Below are 26,113 nucleotides of genomic sequence, written 5' to 3' on the forward strand. Positions count from 1 at the left end.
TTTATTTTCTGTTCTCCTTCTGTTCTCAGATACTTTCAGAGAAGTGTGACGCTGAATTTAATTTAAAACAAATCTTTACAGCACTTAGTAAAACTGTAAAATACTTTGGAAAAATCTGTGAATAAAGTGTTGCCATTTCCTTTCTTAGTTTCTTAATAGAGGTAAATGAATGAAGACATCTTTTGCAAATGCAAAAAGTGAATTAAAAAAAAAAAGCAAGAAAAATTAGACCATGTTCAGTCCTTAGAATTTGGTCCATTTTCACCATAGCTGTTAGAGGTTAATCGCTTCCCACCTGTCAATGAATCCCAAGTGACTATTTTTATTGTTCATTAAATAGTTACTGATGAATGCAAGAGCTGAATGCTCTCCTTCAGTTGAAAGTATGTGAGAATGTTTTTCTGTTGTCTTTCAGTTATACCAGGGTTTTGCTATTTTGCACACCAAATCGGTTCACTCCACACTAAACAGATCAGCCAGTTAGCTTGCTTGCTTCAGTAAATCAACACTTTGTGCCTGGATTCCCCTTCTCGAAATGGGAAGAGTGTCTAAGTGAAGATGGATTTTTTCTTCCCCCAAATACTTAGAAATAAAAGCCCTGCTCTGCAGCTAAGCATACAAATATGGTCAGGTTGCAGATCATCCAACCTGAAGCCAATTTCACATCTAGGCTACACAAGTCAACCTGGGTGCTCTGACGGTGCCCCTTTCTCTCTCCATTGACCACATAAGGAATGGGACTCCTGACTGAGCTCCTCTGGGTCATGTGGAAGTTAGAAGCTTGAAATAGTTGTAAGGTAGGTAGGTGTGCATGTGCGTGTGTCTGTGTGTACGTGAACTAGAGCTACCCACCTTGACTGTGACAGATGAGAGCAAGAAGCTTTGCACCACTTGGGTGCCTTGGATCCCCCATCAGCATGGACCGCCCAGGCAAGTGGTGCATCCCTTGCTCAAGGGTGCCAGAGGAGGGAGGTTCTGCCATTTCCTGAACCGCTGCTGCCCCATCGCAAGATTACCTGTTCTGTCATCAGCAAAAGCAGCGCTATCTGCTGGGAACTTGGAAGCAATAGGCAATTAATAAAATATCCAGACTTATAAATGAATCAAACTGTCATTCTTAAACTTAGAAATGTTTTTATTAAATATTTTAAACTTCTGCATGAGACAACTAATATTGGTGGCTTTGTGCAACACAGTAGCATGTAAAGTAAAAACAATTTAATGTGCAAGAGAAGTCAGTATTAAGTTACCCTTCGTATTGGCCACCCAACCAGAATGATTGCGTATGGAAGCGTCACTTATGGCATGTCAAGTGCAGTGCATTCCCAAACAGAACTGCAAGCCAGTTTCAAACAAGCTGGCTTCAAAACCACAAGGAGGACAAATGATTTGGCCTGGTGCCCCAATCAATTGCAAATGTGGCTGTCTTGCTTCCAGGATCCAAGCCATTAAATCTTCACAGTGCATTGCATTGTTAAGTAAACAAATGTTTACCTGGAAACAACACATAGTTATCCTTTTATGAAAATAAAATTAACTCTGGATTCTTTAAAAAAAATATTTTTACTTTTCTTTCTGACAAAGCATTCTTCCACATTCTTTTAAATGGTTTTATGCTGAATACTTTAAGTTTCCATTAACAGAAGTCTCAGATGTGGAGATCATAAGGCCTGTACGATCATTTTTTTTCTGACAGCAATTTCTGATGGCTTTGTAGATGGCAAAGACAGGGATGACCAAACTAGGCACTCCAGCGAGGATTACAATAATAGCATACACCCAGTTGGGATATTCAACTTTCTGTGTTTTGGGGAACTCCTCCTGCAAGAGCAAACAATCAAGTTGTAGAAAGTCGTGAGGAACAAATACCTGGGAACATGCACACATTCAATAATTCAACAGATCAAAAATGTAATCAGAACAGTAGCTAGCCGCACTGGCACAATAATTTGCCAATTCCCGGCAGTTTCCAGCTCAACGGTTTCTAGTCTCAGCTGGTTTGGACTTATTTTGACTTAAAAGCGATGGAAAGATGCCGTGAACGAAGCAAGAGCCGGGAAGGGTTGCCAAAGGGCAGAGAAGAAAGCAGTCCCATTTCCCCATCTTCCTGTCTCTCCCTTTCTGTCTCTGTCTTAAGGAAATAAAAATTCATCTTTACAAATTGTGTGCTGAATGACAGTTTCTGCTTTAAGGATGGCAACTGGTATAAGGCCAGAGAACAAAAAGCAGAGCTCAACAGGCAGGGAAGAGATGGGGTGACGGAGAAAATGACGGGACCCACATTTTTTCTAATATGCCCTTCTCTGTACCACATACAGCTTTTTATTCTGCAAGGGGAGGAAAGGAAAAGTAGGTAACTTATTGCTGCAATTATAATTTAAAACATATCAACACATTTGGAAGACGAAAGAAGAAATCTGGATATTAATATTAATTAATATTAATTTCTTCTGTCAGTGATGAATAACCTGCACTACTACAGTTCTGTGGTTTTAAATGCAGATAGAAACAAGTGCAATATCAAAATGGCTTCACAGATTTGGTCCTTTGTCAACATAGAAAGGTTGTGACATTTCCAGCTCTTCTGTAATCCCTGCTGGGGAACTGACAACTGTTTCAGTCTTGCCCGACAACTGGACTAATGTTTTGGTTTTGTCCACTTTGGAAATGCTACTCAGGTGTCACTATACACCAGTTGCAGGCATCACAGCTGAATTTAGGACTTATTTTTCTAAGCATTACTTTTTATTATTACTTTATGTCTTTTAGTAAGTTTTTTACAGGAAAACTGTTTGAGATCGGAGATGAATATAACTGACTATGACTCCTACATTAAAGACAAATACATAAAATAATTCTAAATAAATATTTTGGGTTTATATACTTACATAGCTAGGCTCCCAAATGCTGTAGAGCAGTTCTTCATTGACTTTCACCACAAAATAAAAGAAGAAGATAACTAACATAATGAGAGGACTGATAACTCTCCAGGTAACCTGCCAGAAAATATTGGGCTTGTGTCCAATCATGAACTCAATATCCTTGTTAAACCTAGAAACAAAAACAGGAAGTTCAGGACAGTAACAACTGGTCAGGATCAAAGGGTGCCTGCTCATCGACAGGGAAGTCCAAACTACACCTAACTGTGCTTCCCAGGACTTTCCTAATGTCAATGTGAAATGAGGATTGATAACAACACCAGGAGTTAGACCTAAGTTGTTCAAATTAAGGCAGATATCGTTGCAACTATGTTAGAAGTTTGTAACTCGTAGTTCTCAAAAGTAAGTCACGGAAATTATTTTTGGAAATGTACTTTCTTCAAGAAGTCTGTGAAGTATATGTGAAATAGTTTCAACAAGAAAGATTCTATGCAGGTGGACTTTCCCTATAACATATTGCAGTATTTTTTCACAATTTTTCAGTAAGCGTCTCAGAACTACATAAATTAAAAGGAATGACACAATATTAAAAAAGAGCAAAAGCAAATTGGAGTAATTTTAAAAATTAGATTCTATGCATAATGCTTGCTTAATTTGGATTTCTACCAGTTTTCTCAGGTTGAGTACTGAAACAATATTTAACTTTACACATTATTAAGAACACCTAAAAATGTGTTGTTTGGGTTATTCATAGAGCATGCAATGGACAATGGGGCAAAAATGTCCCCACAAGAAGAAACAATCCCTGCATTGAGAGTGAGTCTGTCTTCATCAGTCCTGAACCAATTTATGACCTCTACATATGATGCAGCACCACCTGCACACACTTCTTAAAAAATAATTATTTTGGAAGTTTGGGGCTTCTATTGTTAGTCCTCTTGTCTGGCTTTCCTGAGTATCCTATGGGGATAAGTCTGAGGGGACTATTCAGTTTGTCCTACAGCTATGAACAACACACAGAATTCAGCTGAGTCAATTACTACGTAAATTTATTTTATCTTTTCATCCGTAGCTTCTAAGACTTAGGTATCATTCTCAAAATGATATGGAGCCCCATGTCCCGACTGCAGAGCATGTCCAGGTGTAGTTCCCGTCAGTGTCATGGATAACACGCAGGTTCTACTTCAGGCAGGAAAGCCATCTTTTTACCAATGACCCTTTCTCAGAAAAAGGTCACAGAAACTCATCTGGAGCTGATAACACCACCTTTGGGCAGCCCTGATACTCAAAGAGGACTACAGTCATGTGTACTGGCCAGGAACGAAAGTTTGGTGTGAAGCTCTTTTCTGAATTGACCCCCACCCCTCTTTGGCCTCAGCCTATGTTTGTGTCCTGGGAATACTTTTAATTTGACTTTGGGAAGTGTTCTGAGATTTTAAAGGGAAGCAAAAGTGATCAACACAGACTTTTCTGTCCTTAACAAATTAAAATAAGCCTTCTTTCTCTAGGGTACTTCCTCTGCTCCTCTAGTTTACCTAAGTTGATTCATGCCTCTTCAGGTAATCTAAAACTCTAAGTATGGGAAGACAGGCCATAAGGGCATTCAGCCCCTTGCCAGGAGCAGCACAGCTGGAGGGGCTGGCACAGATTGAAGTAAAACCTATGGGTGATTGAAGTCCCCACACTGTTTTCATATTTCTTACGTATTAATTACAAATAGAAAGGTGGGGAAATTTCACAGAATCACAGATTGATTTATTACATCTCTAGCAAGCTGATAGAATAGTGACTCACTGCTATGACTGATAAAGTCCTGAATCTATCAGCTAAGAACGTATCTCAGTAGCCTTGGATTTGCATCCTGTTGTAAAACAATATATGCAGCCTGCCTGGAGATCCCTGCTTTGGACAATATCATTCAGCATTCACTTTAAACAGTCCTGGGATATACCTGTTTTAAACTTCCAGCTCAGTGCCAATGTGCTTGTACTTTTCTTCTGCTAACAAAATATTCGATGCAATTATCCTGAAGAGGATTTATTGAAAATGCCACCATATTTAAAATGTAAATGTGCTATAGCGGCATTTTGTAACTGTTGCAAATATGTATGTTCTGATGCCTACTTTAAAAATAAATTATTTGCATTCATATTATTATACTCTAGGGCACTTGCTAATGCTTAATATTTTCTTGCAATATCTTAGGGATGTGCTTATTTTAGCTGATTGTTATAGAGCATTATCTATTATAATGTATTGATAAAAAAGTGGAAAGCTTTCATGTACAAATAAGAATCCTCACCACACTCTTGACAAAGCATCATTTCTTTTTGCTGAGAACTATTTTAGAAAGCTAAATCAATAAGCAACCCTAAACTAACTTTGCACAATTTCAGTGATTTCTATCACAGAAATTATATGCACCAAGGTGTAGCAAGATTGCAGCTATAGAACTAATCAATTTATGCACTACTTTCTAGTAATGTTTAACTTCTATTTCATACCTGTCTATTCCATAGATGTAGACGACTGAAAACATCTCAAAAAATGCAATTATTAGCAAGGGAATAGAGCCAGCAAAACTGTCAAATAGAGCCAGCCAGTAATTACCAGACCTCAGCACAAAAATAAAAGCGATCAAGTAAGACCCCAAACAAACGAGACCTGTGAAAAAACCAAAACAACAGCACATTTAGGCAAAGAAAGCAAAAGAAAAAAAAGTAAAACATTTTCCCAGTAGCTAGAAAGCTTTATAAGTCACTTTTAATTCAGTTGCAGCCTGAAGGTAACCACTTTGTTTTTCAACGATACTCTGAGGCGGCCTGCTTCTATGCAGCTAAAATGGCAAAATTCTCCTAACATTCCACAGGTGGGAGATGCTGCAAACAAAATGGGAGAAGGTTGAGGAGAGAAAACAGGTCCTCTTCCTCCTAATCGTTGGGACAGTGTTGCACTGAGAGAAATCCTGCCCGGGTGAAGGATGCGGGTCCTCCAGCTTCCCCGCGGAGGAGATGACAGTCACCATGAGCAGGCTGACGGGCAAGCCGCGGGGTGAGCAGCTCTCTGCAGGCTCAGAAGGAACCTCTCGGGAGAAAACCTTCAGTAGATTAGCTAGGAGCCTTAGGACTGTGCCAGATCAGAAAGCAGATGGGTGGTAGGTTGATTTTTCAGCATATAAACTATCCCCTGGGGTGGAGGGAGGTCACTTGTCTCTAAAAAAGCACTTACCAGTAACAAGTTCCTTAGGCACTTTGGGGGTTATAACCTTAAGATCTTGTAAAGGTACAAGCACACCTTCCATATTTCCAAACATAGATGACAAACCCAAGCAGAAGAGCATGATGAAGAAGAGGATGGACCATAAAGGTGAAACAGGCATTTTGGTGATAGCTTCAGTGAAGACAATAAAGGCTAGGCCAGTTCCTTCAACTCCCTGTGGAAGATTTCAGAAGCTCCAAAATCAGGCTCGTTAACATCACGCAGCACTTAAATTTACATTGGTATTCACTAGGCTTGGTGTATGTTACATCATACCACACTAATTATGCTTTTTGTTTCCACAAAGACCTCCTAATGCAGCAATATATTTACTGTAATTATAATGCAAACTTAGTTGGTGGGATTTTATGGACACCTATTTTCATCTGTAATTCACCACATTTTATTTTCATCTGTAATTCACCACCTTTTTAACTGAAAAAAAAAGGTGCACACATTTAAGTCTTCTTGTAACTTTTTTCACCTTGGTGTCAAGATCCATTCTTTCTGTGTTGTGACACCCTCGTGCTGATTGGGACAGGGTTTGCTCCAATTGCTTCCTGGCTCTGGGAGTCTCTTCCCTAGTCATCTTGTCCCACCATGGCTGCAACCAGCTAGTTCCAGAGAAATACCTGCTGCTATTTTGCCAGCTATATGGGGCCAGCCTAGAACACTTGTGGGTTTAGCTACTAGTCTGACAGATTGCCAGTACTTTTCAGAGGAATTAAACAGTTTATCTCTTCAAAAGCAAAATGGGGTAAACAAAAGTAATTCTTCAGTCCAAGGGCATTCCAAGCCAATTGCAATCAATCAGTGGAAATAAATATAAAAAATCCTAACAACCTCAGAAGAAAAAGCATTAGGCAATTAAAAAATGGCTATGCACTCCTACCATATTTATGGTATTGATATGAGTCGGGATGTTAAACTTACATCATTCAGGAAACTTTCCAGATTACAGGATTCAAACTTCAGACTTGCAAAAACGGTTGGATCAGTCATGTTACATAGCTGCTGCATTTGTTCAAAGTTATCTTGTGTAACGTTACCTTCTGGCAAATCAAATGCATTCATCAGAGTCAGAATATTTCTGAAAAAGTGAAATACAAGTAATGTGAAATTATTTATTTGTAAGCATCCTCAGGATTCATCATCAAGCAAGTTATTAAGAGCACAATGTCTTTTATAAAGATACAAAGGAAGCAATGTTTCTGCTGCTCAAGATCAGATTTTGGTCTTGATCAGATCAGATCTTTCGATCAGATTGGAAAGTCCAGAGTTTTGTGCATGTGCAATTCTTTCTTTCTTCTTCCAAGGTGACTCCGATACTGTCTTTCACGGCACAGACGACAGCTAAATGGATGGGCACTCTAGGGACCTGTGCAGCAGTTGTTAGGTGCCCATTGTTGCACTGCAGACTGGGCATCAGTTCCCAGACTGGGCAGCTTCTGGGAATGTTTAAGATATCTGCAGTTATGTATAATGCACTTTTACAGCTGATGTGGATGAACTTGAGTGGAACCCACAGGGTCTGGCAGCCCCAGTTAGAAGGGAGTCTGAATTGCTCTGGTAAAATTAGGTACCTCTGATGCGACCTAAGCATTTAAGCTTTCCAGGAGGCAACCTAAATACAGAGCTGACACAGGGACCAGGATATATTACGTTCATGCCATACGTCAGCTCAGCAGGCGTCGATTATTGTGAATTCTGCTTTTTTTTTTTTTTTTTTCAGAGTTTCTAGACAATTTTCCAGTGGTTGGTAGAACTTCATCTAATGAATTATAATGGGAAGAATTTAATGAATTAATTTGTGTAATTTCCCACTGTAGTACGCAGAGTCACTAGTAGTACCTGAGGTGCCTACACTGCGATCCAGCTGTGGCCAGGACTCTGCAGGACTGTCAGAACTCACAGGGAGCTTTCTTAAAATGGGCAGCGCTTTCAGTGGCTCATTGCAAGTGATCTCCAAGGCAGAACTGCATAGTTTGGCTACCATGCCAGGAGGCCTTTGAGGATTTGACATCAGCCATAGTAGAAATAGCAGCAGCCTAGTACCCCTTTTTGTTTGTTTGTTTTTGAGGTATGTAATGTAAAATACAATTTTTCACAGAACCAGTTTTATTGAAACTTGTCTTATCCAGTTAAGTAAATAGATTCCTTCAGAACACATTTCATATCCATTGTTGCAAATCATTAATTTTTCACATTTACCTCTAAAACTATAGATATTCTAGCATGTTTTAGTGAAATAATGTATCACAAACTGAACCTACCTTTATGCAAATAGAAATTGTTACATAAACTGCAGTTATATTTGAAATAACTGTTTCAAAAAAACACATTAAAATATGGAATATCCTCTTCCTCCCTTGTTACTTTTTGGAAACATCAATAGTTGCTTACACAACATCTATCTAGGAAATAAGGTGGATAAAATAATTATCACTCCCTATGGGGTTGATACCACATGATTTAAATTTTTTGAAGAAGTAATGAGTGGTCTGATACCATGGGGGTCAGGAGCTGCAATTGTTCAGAAGTAATAAATCCATTATCATCAGGCTAACAGAGCTGCCTCAGCCAAACAAATATCCGTATATTCTGGGGTTTTTTTTCAATAACTTACTTGTCAAAACAGTCGTCATATCTTTCTGTGGCTCTGAATCCAATGATGGAGTATATGACAGTTGCTGCATAGATGGATGTGAAACCATTGATCACTGAGATAATCAGGGCATCTTTCTCACAGTTATTGCTGCAATTCAAAGGCAAAAAAAGAATGGATTTCAAACACATTCCCAAAAGAAATACTAAAAACTGGCTACCAAGACTAACAAGAAAATAGTCTACAGACGCATAGGTACATCAGTGTGCTCTCTAAGAACACACAAGTGCAGCTGTTAAAGATAGATTTAGTGAATTAAAACTTGGTGCCTTAAGCAGTTTCATAGCTATGCTTTTTTTTTTGCCCCCTCAAATAACCCTACTCACAAGGAATAACTGCCTGAGTTGTTTCCATGTCTGGCTCATGGAAAGAAAAACCTGAAGGGCAAAAAAGTATGTCTACTCCTTTTCATACCTGGCATGCACGTGTGCAGACACACATTGGCATAAGCTGTATCTTAGCTGCTGCAAGGTGAAAGATTTGGGTTTGAATTCAGACAGTCAGAAGGGAAAAGTGACCAGAAGTTTCCATAGCACTTTGGTATGATAAAGTTGCAGTAGCCAAGAGCACTTGGGAACAGTTTTGTTTGATTGTTGGACAGAAGATGGTTCAAAATGTCCTCAAGTTTTGGAAAGATGATGGAACATTATGCTGATAAGGTCGGACAGACAAGCTATTACATTGTGAATGTTAAAACTTGCAGAGATTTCTCTGCTGCAGTCACTTGCCAGTGTATCTGTGCTAAGATGAAAAAATTGCAGAGCCAGAAAGAGACCTTCATCTGAGAGAGAAGATAAAGAACCAATATTAAATTAGTTAATGGTTTTATGAGAAGGCTGTAAAGCTCTAGATATTGTATTTCTCTTGGGCAAGAGAGGACTATTGAGATTAACTTGATGTTGTTGTATTTAATTTTCTGATCACCTTCAAGAGGAGAGGAAAGACAAACCTGTCCACCCAAGACCTGTGACACTGTGACCTTTCCTCATTTATAGTGTTGCAAATAGGTCTCTAGTGGGCAGAAGGCATTGAAATTCCTTGCTGTACTCTTGTGGCAGTTTTTTTGCTGTAACATGAGATTCTCAATGACAGGCTTCAAAAAAATATTTCTTCCCTTCAGAGAAAGTAAGATGCTCAAGCTCCTCCTGGTTATGAATGAGTGAATCCCTGATGGCATTGAAACCTCATGGTATTTCCTGAGATGTTTTTACTCCCAAACCATCTGAAAGTGGAGTCACTCACACCTGGTCCAGCTGGTGCTGGACTGCAGGTGGCCCAACACCTGTGTAACACAATGGTATTTGCATGTTTTTTTCTCATATCTCCATGGAAATTTCATTACTTTCTGCAGTTTCCTCTTTAAGTTGTGAATGATTGAGAATTGAAGGAATGTGGCCTCATGCCACAGCCCTGTGTGTTGGAAAAGCAGGAGGACACTGCTCCTTTTCTTGGGGCCTTTTGGAAAGATGCAGAACATTCTCAGCCCTGCTCCTCAAGGTTGTGGGAACATTGACTTGGACCTGAAGCAGGGCTTGTCACCTCGCACTGAGACTCGCAGGCACCAAAAGTTCCAGACGAACTTTTGAAAAACATCTGAAATCAAGAGTGGTGGCAGGGAATTACATCAGTGGCTGAAATGCTGGTGTGGTGTGGTGGAGCCTGAACCAAAACTGAAACACAGATTTCTGAATGCATGACCAAACCAGATAACCAAAACTTAATTCAGAGACATTTATCAAAAATATTAGGTTCAGCGAATGCTGAAGTTTGTCTTTCAAGAGGACAGTGCTGAAGGGATGGAAGGCACCAAGAGGCACTGGTGGTTGCTCCAATATTTTGGGAGGGTGAGTGTAAAATATAGCACGATGTTTGCTGACTGGGTCATTCCCTGGGTGATGGGAGTTTGTACTCCATGTCTTCCCTGGCCCCATCGCATATATAAAGGAAGGGACTGAGTTTCAATTTCAAAACTCCTAGATGTATCTTCTAATCGCTAAGCTAAAGACTTAAACTGTGGCCTGTAAATTGCTTTGAAATGTGTGTACCATCACCCAGCTCAACAGTGTGGAGACAAAGGGCAGGACAAAGGGCAGCACCATGCATTGAGCACTCCCACAAAGGAAGCTCCTGCTCATCAGCTGGTGGTGGGCATCCAGTCTCTTCTTTCTAGCCGGTGCCACCACATCTTTCTGCAGGAAATCAGCCAGCACTGGGACCTGAAATCTTGGCTCAGGAGAGCTACGATCAAAGATGTGCCTTACAGGGCTGAGGGGATGGCGTCCCAGTCCCAAGTAATTACTGTGTAACGACAGGGCAGAAATGGACATGCTTCATTTGAAAGAATGAAATATTCCTATAAAATTTGGCTTTTGCCTGGCTACTTACTGAACAGAGTTGTAACTGGAGAATGAAATGAGGCCTCCAAAGGCCAGGGAGAAAGAATAAAACACCTGAGCGCCCGCGTCCAGCCATGTCACTGGATTAGTCAGCTCCGTAACCTGAGAAATCAGACATACAACTTTAAGCATATGCAACATTGCTATTTAGACCGAATATGAGGCATTTAAAACAATAATTAAAGCAAGAACAATAACCATGCAGAACTCACCATTTTGAAGAATGTTAACAAATAGGTCAATACCTTTGTCAAACTTACTTTTTTTTCAAAAAGAAAACCTATGTGTAGGTTTTCTACAAGTATTTTGAAAATTGATAAACAAATGACTTTCCACAGCTGACAGCTGCTGTGCCTGTTTCCAGAAAAGGTGTTTATTATTTAGCATTAATAATGACCATTCAGAGGTCTTCTCATGGAAAATGAAACCCCTTTTAACTTTGTTTAAAAACTGTTGTATAGTTAAACCGTTCTCTTAGGTCTTTTGTTCATATAGCCATACTGATTAGATGGGTTCTACTCCCAACTGGATGATTTATGCTTTAAAGTTAGACTCGTCCTTAACTAGAATACAGGAAAAGAAAGCAAGCCCCTTATGGCAACCCCATTGCATTGCTCTGTGATGATCCTCCCATTTTTTGTAACAGATTTTGATGGGGGGGTGGAAAGAGAGAGAGAGGGAGAGAGAGAATGTGTGTGTATACGTATATTTTATATCTGATGCAAAGGATTCACCTCCCAGAATCAAGATTTTAGAGGTGTCTGAGGGACAGTTAGAAAAGCACCAACGGAGGGGACTAATTTTCAATCAGTTGTTAATTACAGAGAGAACAACATCATGTTTCACTAGGGGAGGAACCATGCAGTGACTTACATTAGGCGTGAAGAGATACACAATTCCATTGGTTGAGCCTTTCAGTGTCAAGCCACGGATTAGAAAAATGGTAAGCACAAGGTATGGAAGAGTTGATGTTACATACACGGCCTGCACAAGAAGCATGTAAATAAAACACTTAAATAAAACAGAACACTTAAATAAAAATAGCACTGCAGGGAAGAAAAGAGGGGAATAAACAAGGTACTGTGACTGACAATAATGGCAAGTTTCAAGCGAGTGACAATTAACATACTACAGAAAACTATGGTCAAGAGAAACAGTATGTGCAGTACATTTTGATAATAAACATTTTTACAGTTATAGTGCTCTATTTAAGACAAATTATCATTGTTGAAATTCAACTCAGATCATTCAAAATCAGCATAAAAAATCATCTACACCCTGAGATCAGGTTGGTGCTGCTGATGCAAGGATGGGCTCTTAGGGCTTCGCTGGGCAGCAGAACATTGGTCACTCTTTTAGAGAGATAACATTAAGGACTAGCACAAACCCAAATAAATCTGTACATGTATGTTTTGAAGAGAATGGCCATAGCAAAAAGAGTCCCTCAATCCTGCATTAAAGGTTAATATTAATGTTAAGGTGGTAATACCTAAGAAATGGTTTACTGGAACCTATAAGGACGAGGAAGCTGAATTGCTCACAAAAATCCCTACAAAAATCAAATCAAATCAAATTCCATTTCATTCAGCTTCCTTCTTCAAAAAGCAGGCCCAGTGATGACACACAAAGTTTTAGACATGCTTTTACTCAAGAAACAGGCAGTTTCTACATTATGATTAAGTCTGTATGAATAAGGAATCACAACAGCATAATGAATATCATCTCATAAAAAACCAAAATGGAGTACCTTTCCTGTTGTTTCGATGCCTCTGATTGTGCACACATACAGTACACCCCATGCGCATGTTAAACATAACAAAAGCCACCACTGTATACTGCCTGAATCGTCAATGGAAGTGGAGATGTTTAATGTTTCTCTGTACCAGAAATAATCTACAGGAGAGCTCTTGGCACATTCTTCTACGTAATCTGTAACCACAAAATAGTTTTCATTCTGTATGTCTTTTATTTACTTGAAAAAAAATAAGTTAAATAATAAACACCAGTGTTCTAAATTATACCATCTAATGTCAGCGAATTTGTTGTTGGCAAATTTCAGGTTCTTAGAGGTTTGTTTCATGAAGAAAAGAGAGATTTAAAAGAGAAATTTTTAACAGAGATTTTAATACAGATTTTATTGTTATTTCTATTAATTCAACCATGCAGATAAAATCTTTGAAGCTCACTCAAGGACTCTTCTATCTTTATAATTTTTCCTTTTTCCTACAAAAATGTGAGGTTAGAAGCCTCTTGTGCCAAAGAAAGTGTGGAAAAGGTTTCTGAGCATAAATGTATATATATTGCATGGAACATTTTTTTTTTAGTAGAAGAAAAGCAGTTAGGCAGATGTTTTTCAATGATTGTACACTTCCTACCTCATCTTAAAAAAACCCAACTAAACAGCTTTGGGCTTTCCACATGCATCCTGCTCTTTCTTGCCTGATGTAGTGTGGGCACCTGCCCACAGCTTCCTGCAGCCAGGCAGCTCTTCCCCTCCCACAACTCCTTCGGATCAGCAATACTTTGTCTTTCTGTTTCAGCAATACTTTGTCTTTCTGTTTTGTGGGGCATTGTTCAAGGTCTTGTTAGCTCAGGCTGGCTTCTCAGCTCCCTGAATGTGCTGACCTGTGCAGTGTTCTGCCCTGGCCTGCCCTTCCTTATATGAGGCTTTTTATACTTATTGTGTGAGAAGAGGCGCAAAGCTCTCTGAACAGCTGTTCACTGACCCTCCAAAAAACCTGCTTCATACAGTTTCATGCAGGGCTGACTATGGAAAACAAAGCTGCTGTCACCAAGCAGTCTCCAAGGAGCTATGGGCTGTTGTCATATTGAGAGATACAGGTGTTTCATATGGATTATACATCTCTCTCTTTTTTTTTTTTTTTCTTTTCAATATGCTAATGGAGGGCTGTTGGTAAAGAGATGGATGAAACACATTGCCTAAATCTGGAAGATGTTAATGTTTATGCTAGACTTGCACTTTGTGAATATTCTGTATGTGAACACGTCTGTCAAAATCAGCCCTGAAGTTTCCTATAAAAAGTCAAAGTTTGTCTCAAAGATTAAGCATTGATCACATTTTATATAATGTGAATTTTTACAAAACACAAGTATTAAAATAGCACAATGTTCCTGACAGGACTGCCATGCCTTACTGTTGTTTTACAGAAAGAGACTCAGTTAGGCTAATTGCTAGAAATGGAAAAATGTGCTGCACAACAAAATACAGTATTTCCTAAAGTATACCTGTTCTGTTGTCATTGAGAGGACAGCTACTCCAAGGCAGGGGCTCTTGGAAGGAGTTGAAGAAATACCACATTACCCAGGCAATAATAGTATTGTAATATAAACCCACCAGGAAGGATACAAACATTGCTGCTATGCCTGAAAAAAGATAAAATCAGAACAATTTCAATAAATTTCAATATTCTTAGTCTTCAAGACATGTCAAAATACATGGTATGAGCCTCAACCTTTCCCTACTCTCCTCCCCACCCTAATCCCATGGTTTATAGCCTTTCCCCTCTCCTCTCTCTATTTTGGATGTAGGTTTAATCACTGTGAATTTATTACCTAAAGGTTGGACAGCCTAAAACTACTCTGGGACTGAAGCTGACACCCACTTAGGAGCCAACATTATGGGTGGACTAACTCCCTACAGACACTACACGATCCTGTTCATAGTCTTGTCCGCTGATATCTAGGGAGTGCGGGATGCTGGGTACATGTAAAGCTCAACTGACTTGGGATTTTGCCTAAATGAGACCCAGATTGTCTTCCCCTTCCACAGTGTCACTGCAGAGGTCAGCAAATGTGTTTGGCCAATCTTTGTTGTACAGGGTGGATAGCTGCCAGGAGGCACAGTCTGTGACAAGGTGCAGGATTCAAGCTGGTATCTCTCCTCCTCCACTTGCTCCCAAGTAATCAACCACTGGTGACTTCTCTGGCAGGCAGTAAATGCTAATGATTAGCTCCTGAGGGCTCTTAGATTCTGAAGAAATTTGAAAAATTCCAGATGCAGTGAACAAATATCTTTTGTAACTGATTTACAGATGCAGTGGATGCCAACAGCAGTCCTAACTGGCTGCGTTTCTTGCCTTTCAAGTGTGTGGTCATCACAGAACCACAGAACAGCTGAGGTGGGAAGGCACTTCTGGAGGTCACCTTGTCCAACCCCCTGCTCAAGCAGGGCCACCTACGGCTGGTTGCCCAGGACCATATCCAGGCAGATTTTTAATATTTCTAAGGATGGAGATTCCACATCTCTGAGCAACCTGTGCCAGTACTGGGTCACCCTCCCAGTGTTTCCTGATGTTCAGATGGCATCTCCCGTATTTCCTGTGTCATGAGGTATCTGTGGAGTTTTTAATGCTGTGTGCATCATACTGCTTTTACTACATTGTCAGATAGAGTCTTTGAATACTCAGCAGTCTAATACAGATCTGAAGCAGTATTTTCTGCAAAATACTGTCTCCATGGCTTTTAGCATGGTACCTCTCTCAGATGTAAGAAAGTAACATTCCATGGAGCTGAAGTCTGGTAGACCAGCTTAGAGAAAGATTCAACTATTATTTATCCATGTAACAGTTACAGAACAAATTTTTGGCACACTTAAACATTCATCCTAATGGTAAAAACAGCCAATATCGATAATACAGAAAATACCTCTGAAGCCTGAAATTGGTTTCAAAATAGAGAAAGGTTTTAACTGGACCCATAGTACCTGGGAACGTGGACACAAGGTTGTCATAGTGCCTTATCATGATTAGTGTGACCTACCAATGGAGAGTTAGTGAGAAGGGAAAAGGAATAGATCCTGGAATCTCTTACAGCACACCGGAATAAAAACCTGAAGCTTTACTCTTAAGGTTATCAGTCCAGAGACTTGTGCTTTCTCAGGTGGCTTTTTGTATCCTCTTCAGACTTACCAACCCCTTTCAGGGTAGGATGGATAGAGCTCCAGACACCCACACTGCCTTTCCTCAGCCTTTGACCAATGGCAAACTCAAGATGAAGCAGGGGGATGCCCTCCAGGACTAGCAAAATCAGGAACGGGATCATGAATGCTCCTGAAATGGATAAGAAAAAAAAAGATGTTTCCCATCAGTGAAGTATTACAATAAAGCACAAACTTCAGTTCTGAGGGCTTTTGAAACAGCAAGTGAGTTGTAAGCATACTTGTGGAAACCCTTCCCCAGTTTCTGAACAATGCTTTTGCCTGATTGCCCAAGCAGCGGACTTCATTATATATGTGGTTTCAGGTAGGAATTCTTAGTCTTCCCAAGTGACAAATATAAACACAAATTATACACTCCCAAGGTTAAACTCTGAAGAAGCCACCTTTGGATTGCAAGTGGAGGAAAGGTAGCTATTTTCCTGGAATGACTTCCTTTTATTTTTTGCAAAAGATTATGGTTTTATAATTATGAATCATGCAAACTATATGAAGTAGTTGAATGAACTAAGCAAGATGCCTCAAAAGATCAGGCAAGAGCCTGGGACTGTCTACATAAAATAACCAGTAACTTCCTAGCAACTGTGTTCAACAGCTTTTATGTTCAAGTAGAAGAGATCTGAAGTTCAGGGTTCAAACCTTGTTAATTATGACAAGGTTGGTTAGTATAGCACAAGTTTTTTAAATTAATTTTTTCCTGAATAAAGTGTACCTCAGACATGGAGATAACATATAAGACCACAGTGGAATACCAACGTGCAGAGTCAAATGCTTGAAAATTGCTACATATTAGAATGATGGTTATCTGTCATTACAAAAAGTCTTTAACTTCCTAATCATAGGCAGTAAAGAATCAAAGTGCATTAACAAAACGGTTCAGGTTTGGGTATTTGCTGACTTCTTTCTCATGTATGCAATGAAAATCAAGTAACAGTGAAAGAGGAAATTTGAAGAATGGAACTATAGTTTTGAATTCAAGGCAGTTGAATGTTTTTTGGAAGAGCTGAACTGCATGCTTTTCTGCTCCATGGGGTATCTTCTTGATATTGTCTACACCAGAGTTTTAGAAATAATCATTACTGCAAAGTCTTTGTTTTCTCTGTACTTCAGTGAAGTCTGCTGAAAACAATATTGTTGTATCAAGAGGCCACTATTACAATGAAATTGGCTAGCTATGCTTTTTGCTTCCCACTCCTATGGAATTCAAGTAATGCTAGTTACTCACCTGTCTTTCATTGTCATTTTTAAGATTTATTAATCAAAATCAGTAGTTTTGAATACATAAAATGCTATTCAAAATGCTGAGCACTTTGAAAATGCACATGCCACACATCAGGTTGAATGACTGATGCACCAGCAAATATAGTTTTTGTTGAAGCTGTTGCCAAAGGTAGCTGTACAGATATGATATTCTCAGACTTCAGTAAAGCATGTCATTTAGTGACACAGAAACTGCTTACTAAAAATTTAACACTTTTCAGAATCAGTGTAGCTCATCTTGTATGTATTAAAAACTATCTACCACTGTAAAAAAGGAGACTGACAAACAGAAGAGGTTTCAAAGGAGAGACAGAACAATACTGACTTTGGATATACTTTTTATCAGTGAAAAACTGAAGGACTTATTATGAATTGTTACTTGTAGAGAAGTTTGCTAAACTTCCAACTCTGCTGACTCTTCCTGTCTGTCTTCTGTGCCAGTCTATCACCTTGGGAAACGGTTTATTCTTGCTTTCATAGAAAACAGAATTTTTGCAGTGTACATGATGAGTGCCCTCTCACTGTTGAGATCTGTCCCCCTACCTCCTGATGGCTTCCTTCCTACACGGGAGGGTCAGTGGGACAACCTCCCTACATACAGCCTCTGGCCTTTCACAGAGAGAGTTACTTATCGATGCGTGGAGCTGCAAGCAGCCAGAAATAGGTAGTGTACTCCAACCTTATGTCAGGCTGGCACACAGTTTCTCTCCTGTTGCACTCTTGTCCAGGAGCTCTCATGAGGGCAAGATGAGATAAGGACAAGATAATTGTGTTTATACCAGCAATTTTTAGTTCAGAGCATTCTCTCTGTTTTAAGCCCAAGACACCTCCTAAGAGTCTGAAACCTGCCCCTACAGTGTTTGTATGGCTGCTCCATCTGGATCTTTTCTTTTTACCTCCCCTTTCGGATGCCTGATAGGTCTCTGCTATACCACAATCTCACTTCTCTCTGGAAAAGCCCTTTCTCAGCAATGGTAGTAATTAAGTCCAGAAGATGGATTTGTACAGCTACCTGATCCAAATACTCCTCATTTGCACTCAGGGTAAGTTCTTGTTACCCTTTGAAATTCAACTTGCAGTGATTTTAGATCATCTCTTGAAACTTAAGAATGGACTGGCAGGTGCATTGCTTCACCATCTTTGCTCCTAATGGAGACGTGTCACTTTTTTGTCATCAGGTCACAGTAAGATTGCTTAAGGACTTGATTAGAAATTCTCCCCCCCGGTCAAAGATCTTGTTGCGTAAGGAAATACACAGCCTTTATAGTCCTTTCAATCTATGACCACATGTTTCTTATCACACCTGTCAAAGAAAATTTTTTTTTGGTAGTTACCATCTCTGTTAGCAGAAGAGAGGGAAGATCAGGCCATTTCCTATGAAGTATTAGAAGCATTTCCTTTAGAAATCATTCAAAGGTAGTCTCAACATTTCACTTTCAGTAGAAAGCAGGCTGATTGAGATTCTGATTTGGGGTCCACCTTTTCCATGCTTGAGACATTCTTGCAAACCTTAAATGCAAAGTGCACCTCCACTCACGCAACTCTAGCAGTCTGGGTAGACATCGTGCCTCACCCTCCAAGATAGTGAGATTCAGCAACAGCGTTATCCCTACACCATAACTCTCCCTGTGAAGAGCACAGTGCATCAAATTTGCTGCAAAACTCTCAGAATTGAACCATCTTCTGTGGTGGACATGCCACGAGTGCTCTATCAACCTCAGGAGATTTCCTGAGGTCTTGAGATACTTACAGAGGTACCTTCATTAAGATGCCATAAAAGAAGTCTTTAAGCATGGCACATCTTTGACAGAGCAGTCAGATAAAAGGACTCCATGACCTTCCCTGCACAGCCACAAAAAGGGGAAAGGATGCCCTTCGAGGAGCCATCTATCACATGAAAAAGGTGTGCGGTTCAACTGTGTGCTCACAGCTCCCCAGCTTCCTCGCTACCTTGGAATCACCAGGAATTAAATTTCAGGTTCTGGGATGGACACAAATCGAGAAGGTGGGTCTCTGTCCGCCCCTTTTGTTATCACAGACGTAAAGTACATGCTGTGTGTATACACCTGCAGTGCAGAATCTATCCCTCTGCAAACAGCTACAACTAAAACATTTCTAGCTTGAAGGGCTAGCCATGAATAGTATGGTAGCTCTGACGAGTTAGAAATGCAGGGGGTGCCATGTCAGAACTGGACAAATAAGTAAAAGTCCCTATTTTTATCTGTAGGAATATTGGTATATTTTCAAGAGAAATAAAATGGCAGTTCTCAATTACGTATGCCACTTTTTTCTCTTTCTTGGGTTCTTTGCTTTTCAGGGTTCAGTTCTAACAGCCAGCTCAGAAATCCAACTCTGCTGTATTTTCCGTTTCTCTCAATTTCTCCCCAACCTTTTTGAAAGAAGCTATAATGGAAAAATAAGTGATAATGACTCTGCAAAGTTGCCATATGGGACATTAAAAAAAAAAAATCAATGCCTTTTAAGCTGTCACAATTTTATGAACCTAACAAATAAACCAATGATCTGAAAATAAATGCTGTATAGATGTGTATAAAAAATGAGTAATCTTCCAGTCTGAAAACCTTACAGCTGAGATATTAGATTCTCATCCTGTTTCAGTACTGTATTTCAGGACAAATAAAATTTGGTTTGAACTTCTGTATGGCTATTACTATCTCTTTAATCCAAGAGTTTCTAATGTGAAATTGAAAAAATTATTATTGCTTTCACATAATTCCTCATAAAGAGAAGACAGGTAGACTTCAGATGGAGATGTTTTCCCATACTATCGTATTCTTAGACCTCAGCTGTAGTGAGGGTACCAGTACCAGCAAGGAACTGCTGACGTCATTACTGTCACTTCGTTCAGCGTGGCATACACAGAGATAAAAAAGTTCTCCCTCATGCAGTGGCAAGGTTTACTGCAGACATATGTGAGCTGTAGACTTAAGGACTTTTTTTTTTATCAATGGTTTAAACATTAAATATACATCTTCTTTTTTATAATACTCATCAGGGCTGAAACAAAAATGTTTAACAGTTGATTAAATGACATGTTGCTCAATAAAGATTAAACAAAAGCTATGTGTAATGTCAGAGATAGCTATCAAATGAAAGGAAATTTCAATCTCATTAAGCTGGTGAAAGCGCTGAGGCAAACACCATAGCTTTTACATTGTGAGTATATTGAAATCTAGTTTGCCTGTGGCAATGATGTCTTTTACAACTTTTAAGACGTAGAAAGGACAAAATGTACTGTACTCTTCTTAATTTTACTGGAGTAAATATTCCATTTTTTAAAATATAAACTCATAATCTATGACAACAAAAGTAAGTAAGTTATGTAACCACTAATTTCTTTTTGTATGTTTGGTTATCACAGTGTTAAAACACTATCATAGTGCTGTGTTTAGGAAGAAGCAGCCCTCAAATAATTCTAGATTTAAGTTCAAACATCTGAAAATAAGAGTTATCTATAAACTCAGAGTTCCTAACTACCTTCACTACAGTCAATTTGCAGAGAAAAAATCCACCTTCCTTGAAGTCTAAGTACTACAAGGGTAAATTTTATACTTCACCATCATCTGTTTATGTTTCATGAGGGATACAAAATGTGCAAACACTGATTCACAAAGTAGGTGGACATCCAACCTCATTTGGGAGTGTCCTGGCTGAAATACTGACTATCTACATCCTTGCTACGAGACCTCACCCATGCTAAATGACTCCAATAGTTCATCCATATAACTCATATTTCAAAAAGAAAGATGTTGTTAAGATAGCAAAGTCAACCCTCAGAAATTAGAAACTATTTTCATGAGGTAGTCTATGCAACCTTGATTCTGCATGCACCTTATGAGACATCCTCTAACTCTGTGACCACATAGGACTTTTTCTCATCCTCTGCAGATATTTACTGTATGGCAAATAGCTGTGTTTTTTTATATCTCTTAATGCACGGCCATAATGCACCATCATATCCAAAGTGAGCTTTAGGACTCTATAAAATAAACATGCCAGGGACAGACTAAGGAGCAGCGTAATCCCCATCTCCAGTGAAAGAGACCAGCAGCAGGGATTCCTGCTGCTCTGCACCCAGGATTCAGTGAAGACATATCTTGAAGACATGAAGCATGAAGGCGTACACCATCCAGGGTAAAGGCACTGGACAGACTAGGGGAAAATGGAGCTTCCTCAGGGCACTCATGAGTGTGGTGTTTGCTCTGTATCAGTTAACTTGGAAGAAGGTGCGTAACATTGCAGTTTTCCCCTGCTCTGTTACAGAGGCACATCTGTGTCCCTGAGTGGGCCACACAAATGCAAAGATGAATGAATTACCCCGGCTACCATGTTGAGTGGCAAAGACTAAGGCAAAACTTGTCCAAAATGTCTAGTAAATACGTATTTCCAACTGGAGGTAGCTGAAGCCAGACTTAAGGGTGTCTGTGCAATCAAAGACGATGCAGAGTGCTGCATCTATTGGGTGTTTGCTGTGCTGTGAACATGGCTGAATGGGAATTAGAGATGCAGGAGCCAGAAAATCTCATGAGGTAGAAAATGTTTCAACACCAAAATATCTTCAGAAATCAGAACTTCGAGATCTGTTTTTACAATACAGATAGTCACATGTTCAAATTCAAAGCCATCCATCCACAGAACAGCAAGAGTCATTTTTTTTCTGATTGAAGGGAGAAATTGGAGAACAGGCACTGTAATGAGAAGATGGCATTGGTGACAGGAGTTGGATTTAGACCTAGCAGAAGAGGCTGAGGTGTACTGTACAGCAGAGAGGGAGGAGGAATTGCACAACAGCTCTCCACCCTCACGTGTGATGAAGTTAAGGAGTCCTTTCTAAGAAGCCATGGGAAGGCATTGCTGCTCACTCTTATGTATTGATATGAGTCACAGCATTTGGTGCTATGTGGAAGAATAGATAGAGAAAGTAGCAAATCTGGCTACAGGGACACATATCTCTAGAGCCAGCTACATCATTCCTTTGCTATGTGCTGCCTTTCAACTTCTGCTTAAAATTTCAATGAGAGAGTCCCAGGGAAGCCAGCAGCCAGGGATAACTCTTGTTAGTATTCCTGAGCAAGGGCAAGGCACAGGATGATGAGAAAGAAAAATAATTGCTGCCAAAGGATAAATTAAAACACACTACTGACAGACACACACAAGCAATTCATAAATCTTCACTGACATCACTCAGAAAACCATGATCCATACCAAGTTTTTTTGCGTTTGTTGGATGTTCATTTTCCAGCTGCATTTCATACGGCTGGAACACGAGGGAAAGGAAAGGTAGACAGAAAAGGAGGAAAGTGCCTATAAATCAACCCTGGGAAACAGGGCATGTCCACTTTCTAAGACTAAGTAGAACAACCTGAGAAGCAATGAGTGCCATAAATTTTGGAGATATCCATCCACTTCTTCAAATTAAAATTGTCACACAGGGAAAGGAGGTTATGGGGTTTTTTTGTGTGTCTTGTAACTTTTTTGTTACAAGAGTTGGCTGTACTGAACACAACCTTCAATTTGCACTGCAAACTCTAAACACCAGCCCATGTTAGAAAAATCTTAATGTTAAAAGCATCTCTTCTTGCAACTGAGTCATCTGTCATTAAGTGCCCCTGAGTTTGTAGCAGCAGCTCCCCACAGAGTGTTCCTTGGTCCCTACTCTAACTAGGAAGAGCAATTTTTTAACACCTCACTGTGTACATTTAATGAAAATTACTTTGAAATACTGTTCCTTAAGCCAAAAATTTTCTTTCAAACACTTTTTACACATATCCCATAGTGAAATGCAGATAACAAGTAGATAGTGGGCAGAAAAGACTGTCAGAAAATGAGAAATTTATGTTGTCATACAATATTTAAGCAATGGTTCAGCTCAAGATCATCTTTAAAAACAAACAGCAAAACAGTGAAACAAAATTTTTAATATGGTCATTCAGTCCTAACCTGAACCCTAAGGAGTCACAGTAAATTATATGGTAAATAGCATACATTCAGATTTTAAATGACTTAACTAACACCAATATGCTAAAACCATATTCTTAACGTTAACTACTTTCACGCTGTTACTCCTGTCATAAATTACACACACACTCACCCTACAGCTGATACACAGATCAGTCCAAAACCAATGAAAAGATCATTTGGGATTGTGATCAGAATCATACTCCCAAGTAGTTTATTAATAATTTAAAATATACGTTATATATGTGTGTGTGTGTGTGTGTGTGTGTAAAGTAACATTGGTTTTAGATTGAGAAAATATGCCATGTACATGACAGTGCAAGACTGATTTGATCAATCCTGTGTCCTGAAATAAAAACAGTCCTTTCCTTTTCTTCCATCACTAACATGACTCCAGTGGGTATTCATAACCTGTGAAATAAGGTTCTCCATTAGACAGTCTTCTAGAGACGAACATCACTGTTCTTACAGGAACCGACCAGTTCTAAACACATTCCATTATTGGGTTCCCAAAAGAGACATTAAACCTAGTTTACAGCCAGAGTTAGTTAAGATATATTAAAGACATACCTCCTCCGTGGCTCTGACAGAGATATGGAAACCGCCACACATTTCCAAGGCCCACACAAAACCCTACGCACGTCAGCATATACTGAGCCTTGTTATCCCATTTTGGTCTGGAGTCTGCCTCTTCTTTCTCAAGGACTTCAAGTTCTGCATGGGAAGGTATCCTGTCCTCCAGGCCAGGATTGGGCAACTGTAGCTTCACCATATTTCAAATTTCCTGACTGAAAACGCTGCCCCAGTGAGGAGACAATGAAACAGGCAGCTAGTTAGAAATCTGCACAAAAAGAGAACATCTATTTGCTGTCTTCAGCTATATATAGTGAACCTTTGGCACGAAACTTGAAAGTGCAGGCTTGTGGTAAAAAGAAGTGTCAGCAAATCATTTGATTGACCAAGTCAGCTCTGACACTTATTAATGCTTTATCTGTCAAGGTTTTATGGAACAGTCTGTTCATCTAGTAGAAAACATTGATTTCAGCTAATGTAATTCAGGAGATAATTTGGCTATAAACTGTAATCGCCTATAATGTTATGAAACACCCTTTGCCACGCCCCTGTTTAAACTCACTTAAATACATCTATAGCCCTGGCAAATATGGAGTAAAAAGATTCCACTGGCTACAGACTGAATATAGATGTTTCATACTATTTTTTATCAGGAAGATAAACTGCTTGTGAATCACCATTACATTCAGTTTCCCGTAGTGTATGCTTACAAATTTGTATACCTCATGATAATTACCGAAACATGTTCTTCCTTCTCTGTAAGAGATCTTATGCTACTAAATGCTCTGACAAAAAGGATGGAGAATGAAAGGGATTATAAAATCTGACCTTTAAAATCATAAGAATAATCTGCTTACCCTAATGCCTCTAATCATTACAGAACAAGGTCTGAAGAACATAACATCTTTCTTGTAAACGGGCTTGAAATCAAAGGTCCCTTCACCTTTTCAATGACCCTATGATACACTGGTCAAAAATAAAAAAAGAGACACTGGTTAACAAATATCACAGATACTACTAATATCCTCATTCTTTCAGTACAATCATAACAAGACCGCTCCATTTGTACCTCAGTGTTATCAAAAGGTAAGTACTTGCCACTGAAAACTATGTATAATATCTAACACAGTCTATGTCGTAAGAAAGAACTTTGTCAGCTAAGCCCTCCAGGCTCAGTGCATACAATGATACAGGGTGGTCAAAATAAAGAACGAGAAGGGATCGTGTAAGTCCAGCCCCTGCCAAAGAAGGTGAACACATCACAGCACCCCTTTACAACCTTATCATGTTGATTCAAAATTGATTTTTTTTGAACTCCCTATTTCTAAAAGGCTGGTCTAGAATTTAGGTCCTTTTATGCCCCAAGAAGGCTGTTCATCATCTCTTGAACAGAAAAGTTACAAAAAAAGTCTTAATCCTTGACATCGACAACTGTATACAGTAGCCCAGATGGATTTTCCCTGTGCCTTGTAATCAGGTATTAATATTTCCCTAACTTGACTTGAAATATCTCTACCTGTCTGCCTAGCGATAGCATTTGCCTTTTTCATGACCCTGTCAGTTCTGTGGATGAGCTGTCTCCTGATTCACCACTGGATCAAGGCCTTTCTTCTCCTTTGGCAGTTCCAACTAAGGATTTCCTAGCTTGCAGCAGAACTTCTTTTTCTAAGTTATCCGAAGCATATTTTAAATTTCACACAGTTTCTGCTACTCCAGTACATTGAGATACTCAGTTCTTCCCGAGTGATACTTTTTCAGCATTCACAATACTTCTGACATTGTGTCATGAGTATTTCACTAACATGCTACTATTTTTTGTCCTTAGTCATTAGTGGAAGAATGACAAAAGATGGTTCCTAAACTGATCCTTGAGGAACTGCATTAGTAATCTCCCCTTAGACCACCATTTCTGCTTTCAGCACAGCTTACCATCACCATCAGATCTTCACCTAGTTCTTTGTTTGTGTTATATCTCCTATTTAGCTCAGCTAATACATCCAGTTGTGGTCAATACTGAAGTCCAGAAAGACTACATTTACTGTACTTCCCTTGTCTAGAAAAATCCATTTTCACTTACAAGTGGCAATAGAGAACTTTCAAATTGCAGCTCTTCAACTTCCAGTTTCACAGAAAGACATTGACCTACTGG

General features: G+C 39.4%; 1 protein-coding gene across 1 annotated transcript; it reads right to left on the bottom strand.

The window, feature by feature from the left end:
- Window positions 1–1,611: 1,611 nt before the first annotated feature.
- Window positions 1,612–24,163, bottom strand: LOC104257823 (sodium-dependent neutral amino acid transporter B(0)AT1). Its single transcript, XM_009812727.2, has 12 exons — window positions 23,962–24,163; window positions 16,127–16,267; window positions 14,445–14,582; window positions 12,946–13,127; window positions 12,072–12,182; window positions 11,188–11,300; window positions 8,764–8,892; window positions 7,071–7,227; window positions 6,108–6,312; window positions 5,384–5,543; window positions 2,889–3,051; window positions 1,612–1,821 (listed from the first exon to the last, which is right to left on the bottom strand). The coding sequence occupies exons 1-12, from the start codon at window positions 24,161–24,163 to the stop codon at window positions 1,612–1,614; spliced, it is 1,911 nt and encodes a 636-aa protein (XP_009811029.1).
- Window positions 24,164–26,113: the final 1,950 nt, after the last annotated feature.

Source organism: Gavia stellata, chromosome 3 (genome assembly GCF_030936135.1).
Source record: "Gavia stellata isolate bGavSte3 chromosome 3, bGavSte3.hap2, whole genome shotgun sequence".
Lineage (NCBI taxonomy): Eukaryota > Metazoa > Chordata > Aves > Gaviiformes > Gaviidae > Gavia > Gavia stellata.